Source organism: Pristis pectinata, chromosome 2 (assembly GCF_009764475.1).
Source record: "Pristis pectinata isolate sPriPec2 chromosome 2, sPriPec2.1.pri, whole genome shotgun sequence".
NCBI lineage: Eukaryota > Metazoa > Chordata > Chondrichthyes > Rhinopristiformes > Pristidae > Pristis > Pristis pectinata.
Window position 1 is genome coordinate 75,685,081 of NC_067406.1, and position 23,423 is coordinate 75,708,503.

Below are 23,423 nucleotides of genomic sequence, written 5' to 3' on the forward strand. Positions count from 1 at the left end.
GTAGCCAACCTGTAACCAACATTCCCATTGTTCCAACCATTGCCCTCTCCCACCTTCTCTGCTTCCTTGACTAAATTGCTTTCTCTCTTTCTCAATTCTGATGCAGGGTCTTCGACTTGAAGCATTAACAGTTTCTCTTTCCACGGATGCTGCTGGACCTACTGAGTATTTTCAGTTTTTGTTTCAAATTTCCGGCAGTTACAGTTTTTTTTGATTTTCATTTACTGTGTGGCATTACAGTTGCCATCCTTTCTTCCCCCATCTCCCCAGCACACCCACAATCCCCAGGCATTTCAACTAAAAGTTAGAGTAGAGGTAGAGCCTGAATCAGTGCCTTGGTGCATTTTGGCCTTATGTTCATACTTATCTGTAAATGCATCAGTTTCCACATGTAAGTCAACAATGTCCATGTCCATCTTTATCCAGCCCTTCACGGTCTCTGATTTGGCACCCTCCTTGTTTGATACCCAACTGGATATATTGTAATTATTTGGAAGACAAAAGCCATTTTCTTTGATCCTTAGCAAACTACCAATTCCATTCCTCTTGATAACTATCAGAAGCTGAAACAGATCATTTACCACCTTGGTTTTATATTTGACTCCAAGTGGAACTCTGAACCAAAATCCACTCCATTGCTAATACATCACTGGTGACTCTATTGGACTCTATCCCTGCATCAACTCACCTGCTGCTGAAACCTTCAGCTATTTTTACCTCTAGATTTTACTCATTCAAAGCGCTCCTAAATCAACCTCCCATCTTTTCCACATAATCTTCTCCCTAAATTTCACTGCCTATATCCTAACTAGCAACTCTTCTTTGTTACCCTTTTGCTTGATGACCTACATTGACGACCAGTTTAAAAACAATATTTTTTTCTTTTAAAATTCTCACATTTTCTGCCTGGCATAAAACAGTTGCCTCCCCCACAGTTGCTGGTGTATTACTTTTATCAGTTTTAAGACATATCATATTTTGCCCAATATTGAACTGCCTATATTTCCCAACATGAATCATTGTACAGTAATCTGCTTCACAGTGGGACAAAGGGCAGTTTTTACTGCTCCGGTTGGAAGTGTCCAAATCAGCATGGATCAGAAATCAAACCCGAGACTTTGGACTACACAGCTTAGTACATTTATCCAGGTTAATATCCTGCTGTTAACTTTAACAAACACATTCTTATAAACTCTATTACCAGAATGAAGTCCAGTTCAATAGCAGGGTGGATCAGAGAATCAGGACAAAGATCTGCTGGCCCTGTACCCAATGCTCTTGACCTGAAACAGAGACAGCTGGAAATTGGTCATACTGTGCCACATTCTGCATTCCGTACATCTCACAAAATTCTGCACTGGGAGAATGCTCCTGAAATTCATTTAATATGCTCAACTTTGACCAATGAAAGTCTCTCCCTAATCAAATGATATAATAAGTGCATGGATTGGAAACTTCTGTTAGTGTAGCCATGTAAGTTAAAAGATCCAAGAACGATTATACACTTGCACGGTAAGCTTAGGAACAGGAAGTGGGGGCAGCTGTTTGGCCCCTCACATCTGTTTTCCATTCAGTGGCTGAACTTCTGCCTCAGTGCCACTTTCCTGCACTAACCCATATCCTTGATTCCTAAATAACTAAAAAGCCATCAATCCTGAATGGTTTTCCTGAATGGTGGACCCCTTACTGTCATTTCTGGTTCTAGATACATCAGCCAGGGGAAACATTAACTCTGACAGGTCCCACAATATATTGTACATTTCATTGAGGTCATTTCTCATCCATCTAAACTTGAGAGAATAGGCCAGTCTACTTAATCTCTCTTCATATGACAAACTGCCTTCCTGGGGATCAATCTGATGAATCTTTGCTGCACTATCTCTACCTCAAGTATATCTGCACTCTCCTGTGTCTACAAGTATATCGTTCTTTAGTCCAGGAGATCACACCTGTATGCAATATTCCAGATGCATTTTCATCAGGCCCCTGCATAATTGGAGCAAAATATCTTTGCACTTGTATTCAAATCCACTTTACAATGAAGGCCTACATACATTTTTTTTCTTTTCCAATTGCTTTTTGTATCTCCATACTAACTTTCAGGGATTCATGTATAAGGACATTCGGGTGCCTCTGAACAAACATCTTTCGATCTCTCACCAGTTCAAAAAAATACTTCACAAATTTTTTAACCAAAGTGGAAGACCTTGCATTTTTGCATATTTTCCATCTGACATGTCCGTGCTCAGTAACTTATTCTGGTCTATGGTTCTCCCTCTCCCCTAAACCTTTGCATCTCCTTGCATCCCATATTGTCACCTGGCTTTGTATAATCAGCAAATTTATATCTATTATGCTTAACTTCTCTTCTAAATCATTGATTGGCTGGAGCCCAGGTATACAGTTGCAACCTCCCTGCTCAAAATAATCTGTTTACTCCTATTCTCTGTTTCTTTCAAATCATGCCAGCATATTACTCTTAACACCATGCTTTTTAACTTTGTTTAATAATCTCTCATCTGGCGCTTTATCAAAGGTTTTTTTAAGTCCAAAAGCACCGCTTTTACGGGTTCCCTCTTATCTATTGGCTATTTACAACCTCAAAACTTTCAATTGTGATGTATGACCAAATGATATTTCACAAGTTTTTCCTCAACTCTCGCATATCCTTTTCTCCTTTTATCATCTGTTTCTGTGATTAAATAACTTGAGTTCCTGCACCATATGGCCGTAAGTGGTGTAAATTGCTCCTTAGTGTTTTAGAACTGTTCTTAATCATTTCCATGTGGATTTATTTTCACATCAGGTTTTGAACCTGTTGTGATTGAGAATCTGCTCGAGGGAGATGAATTACGCACAGACCTGCAGAGTGTTGAGAGCAAGATCCAACAGCTGGGGGCAGAAAATGTCCTTTGTGTTCATTCCACTACCTCTTGCTTTGCACCAAGGGCTCCTGACAGGTAAGCAAATCCTGCTTGTTTCTGATTTGTTAACTGCCCTGTATTTTTCTAGTAGTTTAGCTCATACTGCTATTGGCCAATGACATGAATGCCCTGGAATGTGGTCAACAAAGAAGGGATAAGCGGGGCTTTGTTTTATTTTCTTCCTTTTTCCTCATCCTGTTCAATGGCTGTGAGCCACCCAAAACTGCAAATGTGCTTTAAGGCCATGAATGCCAGCATGCTGCTAGATTGAAAGCGATCATAGTTAGACACGTTCTGGCTTTGTTAGTGGGTCCTATAGCTGGAGGTACTGATGAGGGATCTATACTGGTGTGGATCTCGATGCTACACCCATAAATATGGGGAGATAATACTATCTAACTCAGCACAGCTTAAAGATCAAGCCAGAATTCTAAAGACACAGCTGTATTTAACCAGCTGTCTCATTGGAAAGCTAATAAAGGTTATCTTCATTATAAAGATTGCTTTCAGCAAAGAAGGAGAGATGAAACATAAAATTGTGGGAAAATGCAGCAACTTTCTGGAACATTTGTGCAAATTTGTGCCTGACTTTGGGGTGTAGTGCTGGTGGCTAGGAATGCAAGAACGATGCAGTTTTATGTTTCAGTTACAGTAACTTGCTGTATTTTGATCCATATTTTTTCAATCCCTTCTTGTCCTATTTTCTTGACTCTATTTGAAATAATTCCCTGGCTATGCTTTAACTTGTTGCAGTCATGCTTTATATACCTTGTTTATTCTTTTCTTACTCACTGTATAGTTTGAGCTTGTTAACATTCCCTTTTGCTTCATCCCCATTACAAATGTTTTTTTTCTGCTTTTTTTTGTAAGTTTTATTGCACATATGAAGACTCTGTATCTTAAAATATTAAGTTAAGATGCAGTGTTCATTTCAAACAAATTTGAATTGTTAAGTCTTGACTGGAATTTCTAATAAGTTGCTGGTTAGTGTTTAGAGCCATTTGCCATTTTTGACAATTATTGTATTGATTTTCATTAGCATACTTATATTTCCTTCGTAGACTGGAAGAACTGGCTCAGATTTGTTCAAAATATGACATCCCTCACATAGTCAATAATGCTTATGGAGTCCAGTTGTCCAAGTGCATGCACCTCATTCAGCAGGTACGAAACAAGACGATAGTGCAAAAAATAAAAGGAGCTAAGAAAGTATTTGGTGGAAATATGCTGCTTTTAACTTGGTCTGGACTAGTTACATTCTTTAGAGTATATTTTCCCATGTCATTGGTGAAAAGTGAGTTTTTGAGTGTGTGACTCAATTCCCATCCATTAGTTCCTTATCTCACTTCTGCCATGACAATAATCAGCTGAAATTCTTTTTTTCACTAGTGTAGGTCAGAAGAATCTTAATCCTAATTTCTTGGTTGTTTTGTACACGTTCTAAATGGAATAAACTCTAAAATTGAGAACCTTCATTAACAAGTTGAAGCACTTATTCCCAGGAGACATAAGAGACTGCAGATGCTGGAATCTGGAGCAAAAGCGAACTGCTGGATGAACTCAGTGGGTCAAGTAGCATGGGGTGGGTGGAGGGGTGGGGGATGGAACTGTCAATGTTTCAGGTCCTGATGTTGGGTCTTGACCAAAAACGTCAATTCCTCTCCCCACGCAGTTGTTGCTAGACCTGCTGATTTCCTCCAGCTGTTTGTTTTTGGCATTTATTCCAAGCCCCACTTAAGACCGTAAATAAAAAGTAAGGCTTGCATTGCTTTTGGCAGCATTGAGAAAATTCTGCATTTTTGTAGATGTTGTCTATTGAATTAAGAGCTAAACTGAGTCCCCATCTCCTTACTGAAGTGGACAAAATAGACTCCCTGTTGCCGATTGGAAAGAGAAGGATTTGTCTGTCTCTTGGTCAAACTCACACCCATTAAATTAGATTTATCTAGTCCTTGCACTCCTTTGTTGCCTGAGAGGTATTGGAATTAGTTCCCTTCTTGGTTCACATAACAACAATGACTAGATTTTCATTGCAGTAATACATTTGAGTCGATTGGAATGTCACATGTGTTACACGATAAGGAACTTGTACTTAAAATTCTTCTTACCATGAAGGTCATCTTGATGACCATCACTTCTTTGCTGTCCAATACAGATGGCTTATGTTATTGCCTGAATAACTATTTTTTAAATATTTTCAAAGAAGGAATAAATAAGCTGAATAGTCAAAAAACTTGAGTTGGTACATAAAGAATTTGTTTAAAAGAAAACTGCACTATTTAATTTGGATTCCATTGGCTGTCCATCTGATCTACCCAAGAAAGTTAATCTGTCATAAAAACAGAAATGCTGAAAGAATTTGGCCAGTCAAGCATGACTGTGGAAAGACAAACCAGTTAATGTTTCGGGTTGAAGACCCTTCTTCAGAACCGAGAAAGAGAGAAAGCGAATTAGTCTATGTAACAGGAAAGGTGGGGCAAGGCATTGGGTGGAACAAAGAAAATGTCTGTTATTGGCTGAAATGATGGACAGTCATTGAATGGACAGTTTAGCTCCTTTGTTTGTGTTATCTGTCTGGTGTAAATCAAGTCCATATTTGGGGATCCTTTCTTCAACCCAATTTCTAATGTGTTGTGGATTTATTTCAGCATTACTTTCCACTGCCACTTCCTCCTACCCAACTAGCCACCCTTGACCATTTTACCTGTGAGATTGCTTATTTCTGACAAATCATGGGCAGACTTAATGCCGAGGAACTAGGTTGAGATGACCTCAATTTATGGCACATAGGATTTTTACAGGCAACAGTGGAATCTTCAGCCCACTGCCATTCCATGCATTTCAGTCCAACTCTCAGAATAATGGAGACACGAGACTGCAGCTGCTGGAATCTAGAGCAAAAAACAAACTGCTGGAGGAACTCAGTGTGTCAGGCAGCATCTGTGGAGGCAGAGGGATGATCGATGGTTTGGGTCGAGACGCTACAAGCAGCAACTTAGTCTCAGGTGGTGGACCCATAATTATCTGATGGCCTTCTGACAGCTCACTACTTTTAAAGGCCATTGATAGATGTATTTTAAAATACTTCAAATTAAATAAACTTTTTTTAAATATTAAAAATAAAAGGTATAGGAATTAATTTAAACATGAAGAAACTTATAGACATATTGAAAAGAGGGGCCAGGTGCAAAGTACATCCAGCCCTTCAACTTTAAGGAGCATTGCCTCAATCACGTGAATGGGATCACTGACCTGAACGTATCTGCACTTACCTTTACTTCAGGTCAGTGATCCCATTCACATGATTGAGGTTGTACTCTTCAATTTCAATACTAAACCAAAATACAAAATACTCCTTCCGTAGCTGCTGCTTAAGGTAAGTATGATCCAACCACTTGTGCTAACCGACTTCCAGGCATGCAGTATTTTGGTTTAGACTTACGACTTGAGGCTTTGGGGAACTAAAGTAATTTAAAAAAAATACACTGAACTTGGATGTAATTATCTTTGCAATGCAAATGTTCAGGTTATGAGTGCAGATAGTCAAAAATTGTTAGTTGATTTAAAAAAAACTATTCATGTTTAAGTGCACTTTTTATTAGCTTAGTTTGGTTATGTATTATGCTCGTTGCAGACACATTTTAGATGAAAAATTAACTACCTGTCCTAAATGGCAGGAGAGTTGGGATGAGGATGTATCTGCAGTTGAAAATTTGCAGTCCAAGTAATCTTTTCAACTGCCTTTCTGTTGCCAAGCATGCCAAATATCATTAGATGAGCACATCAATCTTGTCACCGCCAAATGAATAAATTGTGAAGGTCATGTACGAGATCCCTTTTTTTAATCTGATTGGGAACTGGGCAACAAGACATGCAGGTTAATGGGGTGTTGGGCAATAAGGAAGTGTGAGACATCTTTTAAGCCTTTGATAACTTTGAAAATTAATAGCTGGAACTCATTTCTTTCAAACAAAGTGTTATCTGTACTGGCTTTACTGAGTACTTTCTCAGGTAATTAAAGCAGTTTCTGCTAACAGTATTTTTAATAACTACAGAAAATCCTGAATTTTCCAACAAAGCTTTCTTTCCACTGAAATGATTGGGGAAGAAAAGACTAATCACATATAAATGCTTACTGCTTCTAAAGCACTTGCTTTAAAAGTTTCACCAATAGATACATTTCATTTGGTGAGGGAAAGCATAACTGGAATGTTGGTGTAAGGTAAAAGATGCTGAGAAAACTTAGGTGAGGGAATATGGTATGGGGCACTTGATTGCAATGGTCTTGCAAAGTGGTGAAAATGGAAACTCATTATTACTTTACAATTGTAAACATAGATATTTAATGACCAAAATAAGTGATTAGAAATTTGCAGAGCATAGTCATGTTGTATCCTAGATGGATGACTAGCAGAAACAGAAGAATGACATTGTCTGTACAAGTGACCACTGTGTTATGGCAGTTCAGGTAATGAAAACTTGCCCTTACAGAATTCACAAATCACTACTCAAAAATTCCAGCGACGGAATAAAATTCACTCTTATGCTATTTGTATGGGGAAAAAATTAAAATGCGAAAGAAACAACAAATTCTGTCAATTTTTATTTTTAGTCAACCAGTACTGTGGGACAATAAGATTGGGTTGGTAGTCGCAGCCAAGTCTCTCCTTTGCTATGCCCTCTCCAGTCCAAGCGAACAGATGTCCCAGAGTGCAGCACAACTGCGCTCTTCATCTGTGAGGCATTTTCTCTGATGCACTGCATTTTTGGGAGCTGCAGTTAGCCAAGGCCAATTCTTACACCAGATCCTTAAAGTAATCCCCTGGCCTTTATTCCACTTCCACTAAGTCTCCGCGCTTTAACCATTACCCCCCCCCCCCCCCACCCCACCCCCGAGCTCCTCCTACACTATCTTTCTTCCATGAATCCTGATCCTCAAATCTCATCCCTTTCCCTGATATTCCCACTTCCTAAACCCTTTCCTAATCCTTGTCCATCCCCGAGTCTAATGTTGGCCTCAGCCGTTAAATAATGGTGGTGGGTCACTTTAACATTGGCAATAAAATGGCTTAATATAGGTATGATGTTGATATAATATCCCGGAGGAACGCATTTCCACTTGTAACATTGGATTCAATGGGAAAAGTGGGTTTGCATTATGGAAAATCGCTCTGTAACATGGGGTCACCTTTTTCAAAACGCTGTGGTTAACAATGTCAGAATCAGTTTTTTTTGTATTGTAGTATTGGTCCAGAACTTGTTGCTGGGAGCAATCTGCCTATGATTGCCACTGACCTACAAGATGAGCACACACCGATCCACTGGTGTTGGTTTGCTCTGCAAAAGCATTCCAGAGCAACTTTGCCCATGTGTCAGATTTGGAGATGATGTTGTCCAGAAGGTTGTTCGGAAGTCAAGAATGAAGTGCAAATCTTATGGTTACAAACGTTTTATTAGGTGTTCATCGTAGTATAAGTCAGCAGGGTCAGCTTATACCAGCAGGCAAGGCAGGTAAAGAAATAACAAAGGAACATGACCACATGCTTTCTTTTTGTACTGCAAACTGGTCTAAATTGGTTTTAGATTTTAAAAAACCTGTTAACAGGTACTGACCAGTCAAACCAGCTTTGTAGACAAAGAAACGACATAAGTATGGAACCAAATATACCACGAGTTACTAAAAGCTTACAGACAAACAGGTGATTATATAAACATATAAGTAAGCATAAAGAAAGTTAAAACTACAAGGAAAAACACAATAAAAACAACAATCTGGACCCTAATCCAACACGTGTAACAGCTGGTTTAGCTGGCTACCAAATCCCTGATATTAGGAAACATTCAAAAGCTATTAAAATTAATCAAACAATTTAGACATTTTAAAATTACTATTTTTTTTTCACAAACACAAGAAATTAATATTAAACTCAATTAACACATTCATAAAATGTAGATTTGTAAATGGTTACCCTTCATCCTTGAATAAAATGAATGAGTTTGTTCCAGTACTTGGTCTGCCCTGGTGTAGCTTCACAGGCAAATCCTCAGATGTTTGTGCTGGGGGGGTTGCTGTAAGTTCAAGCACTGGTCCTGGACCCCATGGGCTTGATGATGATGCACAGTCCGCCAGATCTTAGTAGTCTGCAAGTGCACTCTGGAAATACTGGAACTTGTGTAGAGAAATGTTGGAAGTTTGGCATCAAATGGTTAGCATTTCCCAGCAAGTTCTGTTAATTGAGTTCCAACAGCATGGGCTAAAAATCCATTCACCAACCCTGTGGGTGGGGAGTAGGTGGTATATGATTGAAAATTGATTTAACCTGGAGCAGGATACTTTTGCACAAATTTCTGGGCATCTTAGCAACAGCTGGGAATTTTTTTGGCTGTGTTTTGGTTTTCATTGGCATATTTTTTTTTCACACATAAAACTCCTAGTGACGAAGTAAGGAATAATGCATGACGTTTTTTATCCTCATTGGTCAGAATGGGCTGGTAGGTTAATTAGCTGCTGTAATTTGCCCCTAGTGTGTAGGTGAGTGATGGAATCTGGAGGAATTGATGAGAATGTCGTATTAGCATTATTAGGTTGATAATCGGCAAGGACTCGGTGGGCCAAAGGGCCTGTTTCTGTGTTATATCTATCTGTGACTCTGAGAAAAATGTTTGTTCTTGTTTACTCCTTGAACAACCATGTTTTATTAATCCTGTTTCCCTAAATCCATGCCATTTAAAGAGCCAACATTCAAACTGTGTTCTTTGTCCTCCCTGAGATCTGTGACCTCAAATATGACCTTGTATACCTTGACTGCCTCACCCAGATACAGTCCTATTGTCAGTATCATAGCAGGCTTCTGCTGTCGACCTCTGTCCCCTTATTAGTTTGCTGCTCACTTCTGCACTATCAAGATTGCCCAGGCTCCATTTACAAGGAGTGGAGACTTTCTTCGGCCACAGGAGCAGGCAGAATGAGCACAAGTATTTCCTTGTGTTGCAGCCTTCCCAAAATGCAGACACTTATGTTATTACAAAGACCTCCCTGACAACTTCCCATCACAAGTGCCTAACAATAGTTCCTGTGGGTCTCAGAGGTTACTCATACAAAGAACGCTCCTTCTGTGGGCACTGTACTTCAGCAGCCTGTCTGGATCTCACTGACACACTGGGAGCACTCTCCTGCCTTCCCTGTCAGCATTGCAGCATCCATTTGTTCAGTAGCAGCACTCACAAGAGCACAAGAAAATAGGAGCAGGAGTAGGCCACTTGGCCCCTCAAGACTGCCCTGCCACTCAACATGATCATTGTGATCTGCCCTAGGCCTCATCTCCACTTCTGTACCAATTCCCCATAGCCCTCAATTCCCTGATCTTTCAAAAAAATTATCTGCTTCCTCTTTAACTAACTCCAATGATACAACCTCCACAACCCTCCTGGGCAGAGATTTTCCACCCTCCGTGAGAAGAAATTCTTGCACACTTCAGTTTCAGGTAACCCTTCATTTGAGGCTCTCCCATTAGTGGAAACATCTCAACATCAACCCTGTCATGCCCCCTTAGGCTCTCACATATTTCAATAAGATAGCCTCTTGTTCATCTGAACTCCAGAGAATGTGAATACAACTTCTTTAGCCACTCATGATAGGACAGCCCTCTCATCCCAGGAATTAGCCTGCTGAATCTATTTTGGACTACTTCCAATGATAGTATATCCTTACTTAAATAAGGGACCAAAATGATACACAGTACACCAAGTGTGGCCTCACCTGTACCCAGTAGAACTGTAACAATACTTCCTTTATTTCTAAACTCCAACCCCCTTGCAGTAAAGGCCAGTATGTCATTTGGCTTCCTAATTATTTGTTGTACCTGCCTGCTAAATTTTTGTGATTCATGCACAAGAACACCTAGATCCCTCTGTACTCGACGTGGCTGGAAGAATGTTTCGTTTATTATGGTATCTCCATTTTAAGAGCTGGCTGCAAAGGTCACACCTGCTGGGCTACATGATGAGGATGCAAGAACTTGTGATATGACAACAGGGAAGACCAATTGAAAGACAACATCAGTTTCAGCATTGCAGTGCACGGGGAAACCCAATAAGCTTTATATTTGAAGTTCTCACTCTGGCAGTATTAGGGTAATAAGTAATGCTGTTTTGATCTAAAACAAATTGTGGAATAACTTCTATGCAAATGATTTTAAATATTTATTGGGATTCAGTGGTGCTAGCAAGAGTTCATGCTGCTTTAATGAAAACGGAAAATGTTGTGGATGCCTGGCAGGTCAGATAGAATCTGTGGAGAGAGAAATCATATTAGTATTTGAGACGGTAAGCTTTATAAGATCTATTTTGATTAAGGATCACTGACTGGAAATGCTAATTTTGTTTTTCTCCATGGACGCTGCGTGACCTGAGTATTCCCAGCATTTTATGTTTTTATTTCAGGCTTCCAGCATCTGCAGTTTTTTTTTTGCTTTTCAATTCTTGCTCCTCTTTATGGTAGCTATTCCAAAAGTATAGATCAGCTACTCCACTGGAGGTAAAGATTTGCTGTTAATTGTTGCCAAGAGCATGGATTCGAACTGAGCTCAGACTAATGGAACGTAAAGCTCCCTTGTGTGCTGGCTAAGGTGGCCAGATGTGAAGTGAATCTGGGGATGTGAGGTCCATTTCCTAATGTATATAGAAGAGCTCTACAACACTCTAATTGACTGAGATTTGGTTGGTAGAGTGTGTGGCAAGTGAAAGATTGCTGCATTTGAAGGTGTTTCAGTAATATAAGTGGAACGATGCTGGGGAATGTACATTAATCTTTGCAAGACCATACCTGGGAGCTTTTTGGCACTGGCTTCCTGAAATTGAAAGTGTTTCATTGCCTGCACTCAACATCATTCATCTTAATGAAATCTGCTTTGCACCATTCCTATGTTTTATAAAATACATCATTAAAATAATCTATTTTTGATTATATCCCCTGTTATCTCCATTCTCATCAAGAGCTATCAATTGTTTATTTAATTGATGCTCCCCCACTACTAACCCTTCTCACCCTTCCCATTGATTAGACTGGATTGGAAAAGTTACCAAGCACTACATTCTGAGAACTGAATTAACACTAGATACATTCACTATTTTCAGTCTAATGACCTCAGATTTTGGGGGTCAGTACATCCTCTTGGCTATTCTCTCTGATGCTATGAATTTGTCATTTGTGAGTTAAAATATTCCCAGAATAAAAATTGTGAAATCACACTCTGGTATTTTTAAAATAAGTATGTCAGGAATACTCAGACTTCCTGTATTTGGATACAGAATTTGGATTTGGATACACTTAAATGTTATTAAAGTAGTGGTCAGAATATCAATTTTTTGTTGTTTTGGCATTGACTTAGTTTTCTCCTCTAATTAGGGAGCTCGCATTGGCCGAATAGATGCCTTTGTACAGAGCTTAGACAAGAATTTCATGGTTCCTGTAGGTGGTGCTATAGTTGCTGGTTTTGATGATGTCTTCATTCAAGAAATCAGCAAAATGTATCCAGGTAATTTATTATATATGAGTTAGCAAAGTGTTTTGCAGTTACAATAATGATGAGAATTACTGCAAGGTCAACTTTCATTTATGTCCAGATTGGCTGAGGAAAATCATTGATGTAAATTCTGCTTAAGGCTCTTTAATCTCAGGTTGATTTAGGATTCTGAACCTGGATTAAGTATATCATATATATTCAGAACTCATAAGATTAAGTTTAGTGTTCTTTGAGGAAACAGTTATTTTACTGTTGTCAATATTAATGAAATGGATAACAATCATAAGACTATACAAGTACTTTTTTTATTTAATCATATGTTGAATTATAATTAGAAATGAAAAGGGTTTAAGTTATTTTCATGCTGCCATTTAAACTTCTAGCTCATAATAAGTTTTCCTCCCTTCCTGTTTTCTTGAACTGTCTTTTTAAAAAGATCCTTTAGAAGACAGGTTGGAAATTGTGTGATGCAGTGACACCTTTTTCAAAAAAAAATGTGATGGACATCTTGTAAAATGTCTGTACTATTCTCTTGCTCTTTTTCTGTGGCATTAGTTAATAGTCAGTGCAAACACTGGAAAATTGTTAGAAGCATTCAAAAATATTCTTTGTAGTTTCCATGGAAGAGTGGTAGAGCCCCTGCCCTGCTGAAATTTTATCCTTGTGTATTAAGTTTTGTCGGAAATGTCGCATAATGGGCCCAGTGGTACTGATGCCCTGCCCCAGCACTAGTCCTACAGTCACTTGCCATTTACAGCCAGGGAGTCCTGATGTCTCCCTGGTGCCACAGCCATAACCATATGAGATATTTAGAGATAGCTGAAATATACTTCAATTTTTTTCTATTTTTCATAATTATTATTTAAAATTTTTAAATAATTTCTTAAAAAAATCTAAATTATGGAAGTTATTTAAAATATTAATATTAAAGGATGAAAAAGTCACCTCCATCTACATTTTTCATCCACGTAGGCAACCCATTCAAACAAATGGTATAAAGCTGAGGGGCCAGATGTGAGGTGCATCTGACCCCCTCAGTTTAGTCAGGGACTACCTCTGGATATGATGCTGAGTCCTGGACGTAGCAGGATTTCAGATGCAAGTGTATCCAACCTCGGGTACATTCCATACTTCCACATTGCAATATACAAATGAAAAGTCTGGAAGGAGATGGCATGCATGCTGATACATTGTCTTTTGCCACCCTGATTTAGAGTAGTTGATCCTTATTAGAAAAATTTTGATTTTTTTTCCTGGTCTGCAAAGCTTAATGCCACTATTGAAGTTCTGGGGATGAATACTTTTTGCATGTCATTTAGAAATGCTTAAGTTATGTACTAAGGATATTTCCCATTGGTACTTCTAGGCCGAGCTTCAGCTTCACCCTCGGTGGATGTTCTTATAACCTTGTTGTCACTTGGTGTAAATGGATATAAGCGCCTGTTAAAAGAGAGAAAGGTGAGCTTATGTGTCCCAGACCAGATACCTACATAATCATTCCACTCTCTTTAATTACAAATTTGCTTTTTCGGTACTGCATATGAATGAACATCCTGTTACAAATTGTATTTATTTTTTTTAGAATTACTCTTCTAAGGCATGGTTTTTACATTTGTGTTTTTTTTGTGTGATATCTTGTGCAAAAAAAAACTCATTACAATTTCATTCTGAGCTTGATAGCTTACGATATCTGAGGCTTGTTCTTCTCCAATGTTGCCCAAATGTCCGACTAGTCAAGCATCTCTGAGGTGCACTCTGCCTGTCAAAGGAGGCTCCTGAGAGATCCTGTTGGCTTTTATTGTGGCCTATGGAGAGCAAAGTGCAATGAGGCTTGGAGATCATCTTCCAGAGGTTGCGAAGCAGATGCCTCTACATCATTTTTTAACTTTACTGGATGGATTTAAACTTTAACAACGATTTGGCTGAGGAGACCAAATGTTATATTTCTGAGTTTGCTGATTGAGTAAGGAGGAGGATGCAAAGAGAATTAAAGAGGATATAGTTAAGCTAACTCAGTTGGTGAGAACATGGCAGATGGAATATAATTTGGAAAAATGCGAGGTCATCCATTTCAGTGCACCAAAACAGAAAGGCACAATTTTTATCAGTTTCCAATCATTCACAACCAGTCAATCATTTAAAAACATTTAATTTACCTTTAGTCAGAGATTAGATTATAAAACAATACCCCTGAACTGAGATTTGCCTGAAAAGAATGTGCGATGTGATAACCAGAACCTAACATATCACTGATCTTCTGATTGGTTCGAAAAGATGCCTTAATTAAGAAATACATGTTCTCTTTGAGGAAAACCATGACAAGGACCTTGGCTTTTTTTTACATTTCTTATCTAATTTCCCTGCATAAGTTCAGAGGATCTTTCCTCCATAGTTAAGATGAGAAAATTACTTTTGTATTGCATGCTAAACAAAATTTGACTACATTATATCTTGCCAACTGTCTCATTTTAATATCATCAGCAGTGGAAGGTCAAAACTAACCAGAACAACAATGGAGATTAAACCTTATTAATTTGAATTTTACTCATTGATGACTTTTCAAATATCCATAGCTGGTGTATAAGGAAATGCTGTAGATGTAGAAATTAGATCATAAGATGTATTCATCTTCCTTTTTAGGAACGTAATCTAGGTACAAGTGTAACATTTGTTTCCAGAATGTTATTGCACATCATAGCAGGATTCAGTTTGAACAGACATTTTTGTATCAGATATAGAGGATTTACTGCTTTGAAATGTCAGATCAGTCATCCCATAAATCTTTTTCTAAATTCTGTGGTTGTATTTGTTTACTGTTGCAGGAAAAATATGAGCAGAATTTTCAATTATATTCAGAAGTTATTTTGAAACATTAATCTAGTCAGATAGCTATAGAATTGATATGGGGCTGTCATTTCATTATTCTTTATCAGAAGATAAAAGTTGCCCACAGTAGCCATTTAAAATTAATAGACAAAGTGTTCAGCTAATAAGTAGTTGTATCTCTTCAGTTGAAAAGCAAAAAGCAGCTTCCTATGAATGCATTAGGTGTAGATTAGGTGTAAGTGCTTAATTCTTTCCTATTGACTAATCTTCATTGGAATGGAAGGAGAGCCACAATTAGCTCTTGCCCCTTGTTGCTCTCCAATAACTAACTGCTGGTATTTGTAGGGTGTTGGGTGAGGCTCAACTGCAGCGCCACATTTGCTATGCTATTGATTGTCCTGCTGCCACCCCCCTGTACTGCAGCTACTTGGATATGTTACTGAGGCTCGCTGAACCAAGACACTCATGGAAAGGAAGATAGTGCCTTCACAAGAAGAGTAATGGGGAAGAGAAGGAAATCATCAAAAGAGGGAGGGAGAAGTTTTATTGTTATTCTAGTTTGAGTAAAATAGTAAATTCATTGAAGATTCATTGTCAGTTCTAAATTTGCTGATGCCACAAGTTCAGATGCTGAATTACACTACTTTAGTGGGTTTTTTTCATTTAATCAACCTACAGTTATCCCATTTTCCCCTGGTTGTCCAGATCAGGCCCCCAGCCCCACTCCCAGGTTAATAACCAACTGAATCTTAGTTTCTGTCTTATAAAAGGACCACTTCAAAGGCTACTAGTGTCCTTGAAATTACTTTCCAATCTCTAAGCTGTAAAGAAAGTGACGTTTTCTGTGTCCAAATATAGGTGGTGTGGTTCAGTATCTGAAATGTTGTGTGGTCACCATTTTTCAGAAAAGTTAAGAAAAATGCTAAGGAAAATGAGGCAAGAAAATAATGAATTGGTTAATGTCTTAAGAGAAGGACCAACAGGTGGAGTTTAAAGAGATTTCCATAGTCTTTATTTGTGGTAAACTGTTTCATGGGTCTTTAAAACAAATAGAATGCACAATGGTTTGTATGATGCAGATCAACTTTCATTCAACAAGATAAAAATATGACAGTTACAACTAAAAAGATTAATGCACTGGAAAGTTTGCTGATTTATGGCATCTGTCACAGCACTCTACTGCATTCATATAGTATTCCTAACTGGGCAGTGATGGCTGGCCAGTTGCAAGTCTGAATGCTAAAAGCAGCACAATAAATTCCTGCACATGTACAAGCTGGGCCACTTTGGTCTGTCAAAGATACAAAAAAGCTTGGAATAAAGTCCAAATACCTTGTGACTGCTTAAATGAGAAGCTAACTAATTACTCCACACAGCAGGGTAATCTGTATTCTTTCATAATACATCCTGAACTCATTTAAACAATAAATCTACATTGATGATAAATGAGGAGACTTAGTTTTCAATTTATCATTATTTCTAGATTCTAATTGAATAACTGATTATATTTTTATTAGGCTGTTGATGAGTTTTGGAGGTTGCAGTTTCATATTTTCAAAAGTTTAAGAAGAGTCAAATGAATAAAAATTGAGCTTGGTACAGGATGGGGTGGGGAGAAAATGCATCTGCTATTTATGGTCATTGCAAAGGAGAAAATGCACCGCAGGGAAAGCCATTTATTCTGTGCCATTGTATAACTTAAATTACACGAGGTGTAGAAAGGAACATGGCATCTCTTCCTTATATAGGTCCCACTGATGAAAAAGGAGGCATTTAACTTCTTTTCCTCCAATTTGCCACTCTCCCTCTAGTTCAAGAACTAGGGCAAAGAAAACCAGGGGCCATGCTTAAGTAAACTCTCAATACTCAAGAAACTGTTGCTAGCCTGGAAATATCCAACATTATAAATGACTTTTCAGCATTAGATGAGCTAGAAATTACATTTAAGTGGCTTATGATTTCAGTCAGCTGAAGACATTATTTGATTTTCATCATATGATCTTCTTGCATCACTAGCTGGCAGGAAAGATTTCAACTGGTTCCTGTTTACAACATTTTTAAATCTGTTCTTTAAATGAACATTTACAATTTCTGTATAATTAAACAATTGTGCACATCTTTCAGCATAATTCAATTCAAAAGTTAACTGTGGAAGTCTCTTATTTTGCATGATATGCTGGATTTGGCAATCTTGAATGGCGATTAAGCAGTAGCATAGAACATATGTCCTAACATACAGCTGACAATGGATAATAGAAGATGTATTTCTGTAAAGTAAATCCAAGGATGTTTGCCTGTCTTTGTATTTCCTTTCCTCTTACTGTTTTGCTTGCTTGTTCCTTTTTATTGAACAGTTGGAGATTTTTTTTGTTGGTCTTGCATTTTAGTTTAATTAGTATTCAGGAAAGTCTTTGTCCTTAATAAACAATCTTCTTTGTCCTATTTAAAGTAGATCAATTCAGTTTGACTTGTGGAGGGATCCTATTAAGATAAAATGGCACAATTAGATTAATTTTCTAAGACTCATTAAATGTTCATTAACGACGTCATTTACACAGATGTCCTGTAGTCAGACAGTCACCACTCTTTATTTAGAATTCATGGAGATTTAATAGTGTGGAAACGATAAACTGTTGCAATGAAATGCATATTTATTAAAAAAAATAATTACCAGTTACAGAATTACAGCGTAGAACATGCACTGTTGGAAATGTACTGCAAAAGAATGAACTAAAACATGATTGATTGAGATATTTTGTTTTTAGGCCCAGGAGTAAATCTATTTATAGAAATAATTACTGCTAGAGAGAAACAAAATTCAGTGAACGATTGTTACCAAAGGTTAGGTTTTCAATATTCTTGGGAATGTGACGGGTAGTTTTGTGACCAGTTTATATTGCTTGTTATAAAAGTTACTAAGGCAATAGAAGGTTGATGTAATGATCTGCAGATTGATCAAGTAAGATATAAAGTTGAGTCTCGAATCAAAAATGAGAAATATACCATGATTCCTTTGAGCAAACAACTGATGGAAATTTTGTTTTTTGTACATGACATTTGGAACCAAGTGCACTTAGTTTTGAAATTGTTAACGAAAAGAATTTGGTTGTGTGCCCATGTAATAATTTTGGTGTGGATGAGAAGCTTAAGGATGTAGTACCCTACTGATGATCATAATAGTACTCAAGGTTGTACCTTGAGATGATGGTACATGATGGACAAGGTATTTGTTCCACATGATCAGAGCGTATGACTGACTTTGTAAAGGTCCCATATTCTGAACACAATCAGCAACTTTTCCAGTGTTGGAAATTATCTTTGTTTTAGTACCGAAGTAAAACAATCATAGTTATTTTTGAATATATTTGAGAGGAACCACTGAAGCTTTATGATAATTATTTTGTTGTCCATTGTAGTTTGGGATATGGTATCAAGGAAATCTAATGAAAGATCCCTTTGAAACTGCTTTTCACCAAAATCCACAGATATAAGTGGGGAGGCTTATTAAGATAATATGGATATCTGAATAAGGTAATGATGTGGAAATGGTCCCTCTTATAAAATCATGAACTGTTACAGCACAGGAACAAGGCAGTTCCTTCATCCGAGGGCGTTGTGAAACTAAATGTATCAGAACAGAATAAACACTAATAAATTCCCTTGATCCATGCATTAACATAAGGTTATAAGCTACAAATTAAGATTTATAAAAGGGAAGTGCTACCTTGGCACGAAATTAAAAGATTCAGTAAACCAAAGGTGTACAGAACGTCAGAGGACTAGTTTCAATCCCTTCAATTGACATTTTTGATGTATATAGTGATACTTTGAGTTACAGAAACAACTTCTAAGTTTTCATTGTATTGCAATGAATATCAGAGTGTGCATGATATGAGGATCAATAAGCAGGTATGTTTTACAACTTAATTTTGTTAAGACTTTTTTTACGGTGCACAGTAAGCTTACTAATATTGTTGCCACGTATGCATTTCAGTTTCTAAGCAGTTGTAAAGATAGCTAACTCTTTCTGTTCTTTTTCTGCTTTATCATGGGGGAAAATGTAGCTCAGAGTACTGTCGTTCACGTTTCCAGGCTTAGTGATATTTGAGCTGTGATTTTCTGTTTTAAATGGTTACCTAATTGTGTTTCTATACATATATTTTTTCTTAAAAGTGATGGAGGAGTGACAATATGCTAGGTCTCTTAGAAGAAATCCAGATCTGCAAACATAAGACACTAGATGCTGGAATATGGAGCATAGAAGAAACCGCTGGAGGAACTCAGCGGGTCAGGCAGCTTCTGTGGAGGCAAAAGGATGGTCAATGTTTAGGAGGAATTGAATGAATACGAAATAAAAGAAGTTGCTGGGTGATATAACTTAATAGAAGTTGAAGTTATTATGAATTATTATTGTTAATTATTTTGTAGACTAATAGATGAAATTTGTTTCTGCAGGAAATGTTCACTTATCTTTCCAATGAAATAAAGAAGTTGTCCGAAACTCACGGTGAAAGACTTCTGGAGACCTCAAATAACACTGTATCTTTGGGTACTTTTTTTTCCATACCTATCTAACATGAAATTATTGTGTCTGCTTGCCTTGAACTCTATACTACAAGCAATTCTAACTATATTTCCATGCAATAAAAACCCAATTTATTCAGTAATTCAGATTAAGCAACTGCAGGATATTAGCTCAGGAGACGTTCATTCATAATTTCAATTTGAATTAACATACATTAAACGGCTTTGATCTAAGGAATGGACTGTCTGGAAATCTAAGCTAGTCATACAGAAAAGTAATTAGGCAGAAATGGTGAAACATCCCAATTTTCAAACTATTATTATGCATCATTCAAGTTTGGATCTTTTCCAGTCTGTAGTTATCCATCATAAACAAAGCTAAGTAAAGCTACTAACATTGTTGGGGTGGGGGGGGGGGGGAGGGGAGGGCGGTGGGGGGGGGGGGGGGGGAAGAGAATAAAAGTACTGCAGATGTTGTAAATCTGAAATGAAAACAAGAGATGCTGGGTTGGGCTGCCTTTGGACAGAGTTAACATTTCTTCATATCAATGACCTTTCATCAGAATCTTTCATTTATTTTTTGTTTCTGGCACTAGAGGTCACTGTAACACAACAGTGCATGTTTTCTCACAGTTTATTTGTAATGTAATCTGTTGCTACAGTGTATGGATATTTTGAACAAGGTTATTGTTTCCCATGAGTTCTGTACAATCTTGTTTTCCTGCATTCCTTTGTAAGTTATAGCCATTGTTTGCCCTAGTTTCTGACATAATGCGGCAATGCAAAAATTTAATGGTACCAGTGACTGATCGATTTACAATTACATCCAGGAATATGATTTTCTGTAAATGATGTGCATAATGCACTTAACTAACTTAAAGTCTGCTTCAGAGTATGCTTTGCTGTTGATCTTAGTTTGCTTATTCATTAAGATTCTTGCAAGAGAGTTGCAAGCTAACAATCCAGTTGGATAATTTAGATAATAGTCCTGTATGTTGCCTGAACTCTTAATTGCTGTGAAATATTTAGGCATTATTGGTGATAAATATGGCTGCTGAGTGGCTCTTTTATTGTTATGATGTGTTATCAGGTCATAGGAAAATAATTTCTAAAAATGTATTGATCTGGTGACAGGAGTTGGAGGGCACTGGTATTAGCAGGGAAATCAGTTTCTTGAACACATTTCTGGTCATTTTCATCTTAAAATGAAAGCAGGACCTAGAAGTTCCTTTGTATAGCTCCAAAAAACAAGTGCTGTGCAATGGAAGATTAGCTTAACCTGGAGTAATTTTGCACAGACTTCTGAATGCTTTAGTGTCCTTTGGGGAAATTTGGCTCCTGATATTTTGATGAGGTTCTCATTTGCTCTAGCTTGTTTTATCCTCCAAATGATGTCAACAATGGTGTAAGGTACAAATTTCATCTGCCATGAGATCTTCAATTTTACTGGCCTGAAAGTTCTTATTTACACACAGAACAATTGGCTTCTACTGACCCTTTAACCTGAAACAGTGCAATTTAAAGGGCCAACCCTCAAACTGCAGTCTTTGTCCTCACTGATATCTTCACTGCTTTGCTCACAAAGGTCAGGTTCATAGCCTCAACTTTCTGGCCTCAGGATCATTCCAGGCAGCAGCTGTTGACCTCTGCCACGTCTGTTTTCTGCTCACTGCTGCAGCATGGGTGGCATCCAGATTCCATAGTCAAGGAGAGGAGACTTCATCTACTACTACTTCAGCCCCAGGAGCAGGGGAAGTGGGCATAAGTGTTTGCCTGCATTGTAGGCTTCCCCAGGCTTCCCCTAAGTGCAGACATTAAGAGACATAGGCAACCTTCTAGCATGCATGCCTGGCTGTTGCCCTGGAGGGTCACCATGGGCCACTTGCACAAAAAACATTCCTTCTACTGGTACACCACGGCACCAGTCTGTCTGGGTCCCTCTAAACCATGGCCTGCCCCTCCCCAGGAGCATCCATGCATCCATTCATTCAGTAGCAACACTCCCCTGTAGCTGGAGGAGTGTTGCTTTTTTATCGTGGCATGTCCCTTTCAGAGCTAAATACAAAGTTACTCATGTGGGATAAATGCTGACAGCTGTAAAAACTTGCAACACGTTATCAGGGAAGGCTGCGCTGAAACTTGCATCAGGTTCAGAGCAGTATTACACTGAGAAGCATGACAATGCTTTTATGTGAACCTTCTTGTTATAGATCTCGATCTTTTTGTAACTTTCACAAACAGCTTTATGGAACCCACAGAAGCGTTCTACAGCTCTTGGAAAGTAGTAAAGAAATTTCTAGCCCCAAGTTTTTTTTCAGCTGGATCTTGCTCCTTATTGAAAAGCGCATTTAGCTCCAGTTTTCTGCTTTCAAAGCAATGATTCAAGGTTGGTGGCATTTTTTTTTCAACAGAACACACCTTCTGTTTGACGATTATCATGGGCTTAGCCCAAACTTATACCAGTGGTTCTGCACTGAACTGCTTGCGTTTAACCTCATAAATGTAAGGAAGTTTGCAACTCCCATGCAGATTCTAAAATCCTGAACTTGTTGGCTACTCTTTGCTGGGGTTTTCCTGACTGCAGTCTGAAGTAGGACTCTTCAAGAAGTCCGGTAACTGAGTGTGAACTTGCTGCAATTCCCCCAGTAGTTGGGCTGGGATTCCACCTGCTGAACCTGCAGCAGGTTAGAGCTGGAAAGAATAGTGAGTCTGATCATCTGATTGGAGACAAACAACTGCAAAAGAGGATGAGAATTGGTTAATTCATGGTTTGTAATTAAGTCGACCAGTTTAATATTATCCTTGTTTTACATTTATAATATTTTTTAAGTTGCTTAAATTTATTTTAATCTTAATGTTGCTGAACGTCAGGCACATAAGCAGGTTTGATATGGTGCAGGGCCTAGCTAACTGTCAGAGTTTAATGGGCAGAGGCCATTCTGGCCCGTCTGTTTGATGGCATTATATTATGCAAGACAACCCTACTATGCTGAGCCTCAGCATTTTAAATTGGGACAATTTTGGGCCGCAAGTTGACAACGGCAAAAGTGAGTTTTGGCCTGATTCCCTCTTGAACATCACCAAAGATTCAGTGAAATCAGAATTAGCGAGAGGAGCTGTGATTATGATCTATTTCACACTTGCGATGCACTTATGGCTTCTTCAGTTTTGGTATAGAAATGTATCCCATCTCTCTGTGCAAAATATCCTTGTATCTCAATCTACTGCCAGGAGTATTGTCAGTGAAGTGAGTGATGCTGCTGTTCCTCCTTACAACAGTGGCACTTGAGATGCTTTGCAGCTGTTCACCGTTAATTGATTTTTATCAATTCAAGTACTCGCATCTGAGAAGTGATTTAATTTAATTTTTTCTAAACACAGCAGTAATAAAGTAAAAGCTCCATCTCTGCTGATTTTGCTTTAGATTGTGTAAATGTTATCAGAAAGTAATTATAATTTTATGACATAAAGATACTAGTTTAATTGCCGTATAAACATTCATTGTAGCATGGTATTACAGTACATAGCTTTCGTATTTATAACTTAGGAATGATTAGTTTTCTCAGTTTAATTTAATGCTAATTTGATTAACCCAGTTGAATACTGAGTGGCATTTGTTTTTCTT

The 23,423-nt window shown here is 38.0% G+C and overlaps 1 protein-coding gene across 6 annotated transcripts in view; it reads left to right on the forward strand.

Annotated features, from left to right (window-relative positions):
• The window catches only part of sepsecs (Sep (O-phosphoserine) tRNA:Sec (selenocysteine) tRNA synthase), a 47,351-nt gene that overhangs the window by 19,145 nt on the left and 4,783 nt on the right, over positions 1–23,423 (forward strand). For all 6 annotated transcript variants that reach the window (XM_052042546.1, XM_052042564.1, XM_052042554.1 and 3 more), the window contains exons 6-10: positions 2,807–2,960; positions 3,986–4,088; positions 12,331–12,460; positions 13,815–13,906; positions 19,730–19,823. In XM_052042546.1, coding sequence (XP_051898506.1) covers positions 2,807–2,960; positions 3,986–4,088; positions 12,331–12,460; positions 13,815–13,906; positions 19,730–19,823 — 573 coding nt within the window. The remainder of the gene's footprint in view (positions 1–2,806; positions 2,961–3,985; positions 4,089–12,330; positions 12,461–13,814; positions 13,907–19,729; positions 19,824–23,423) is intronic.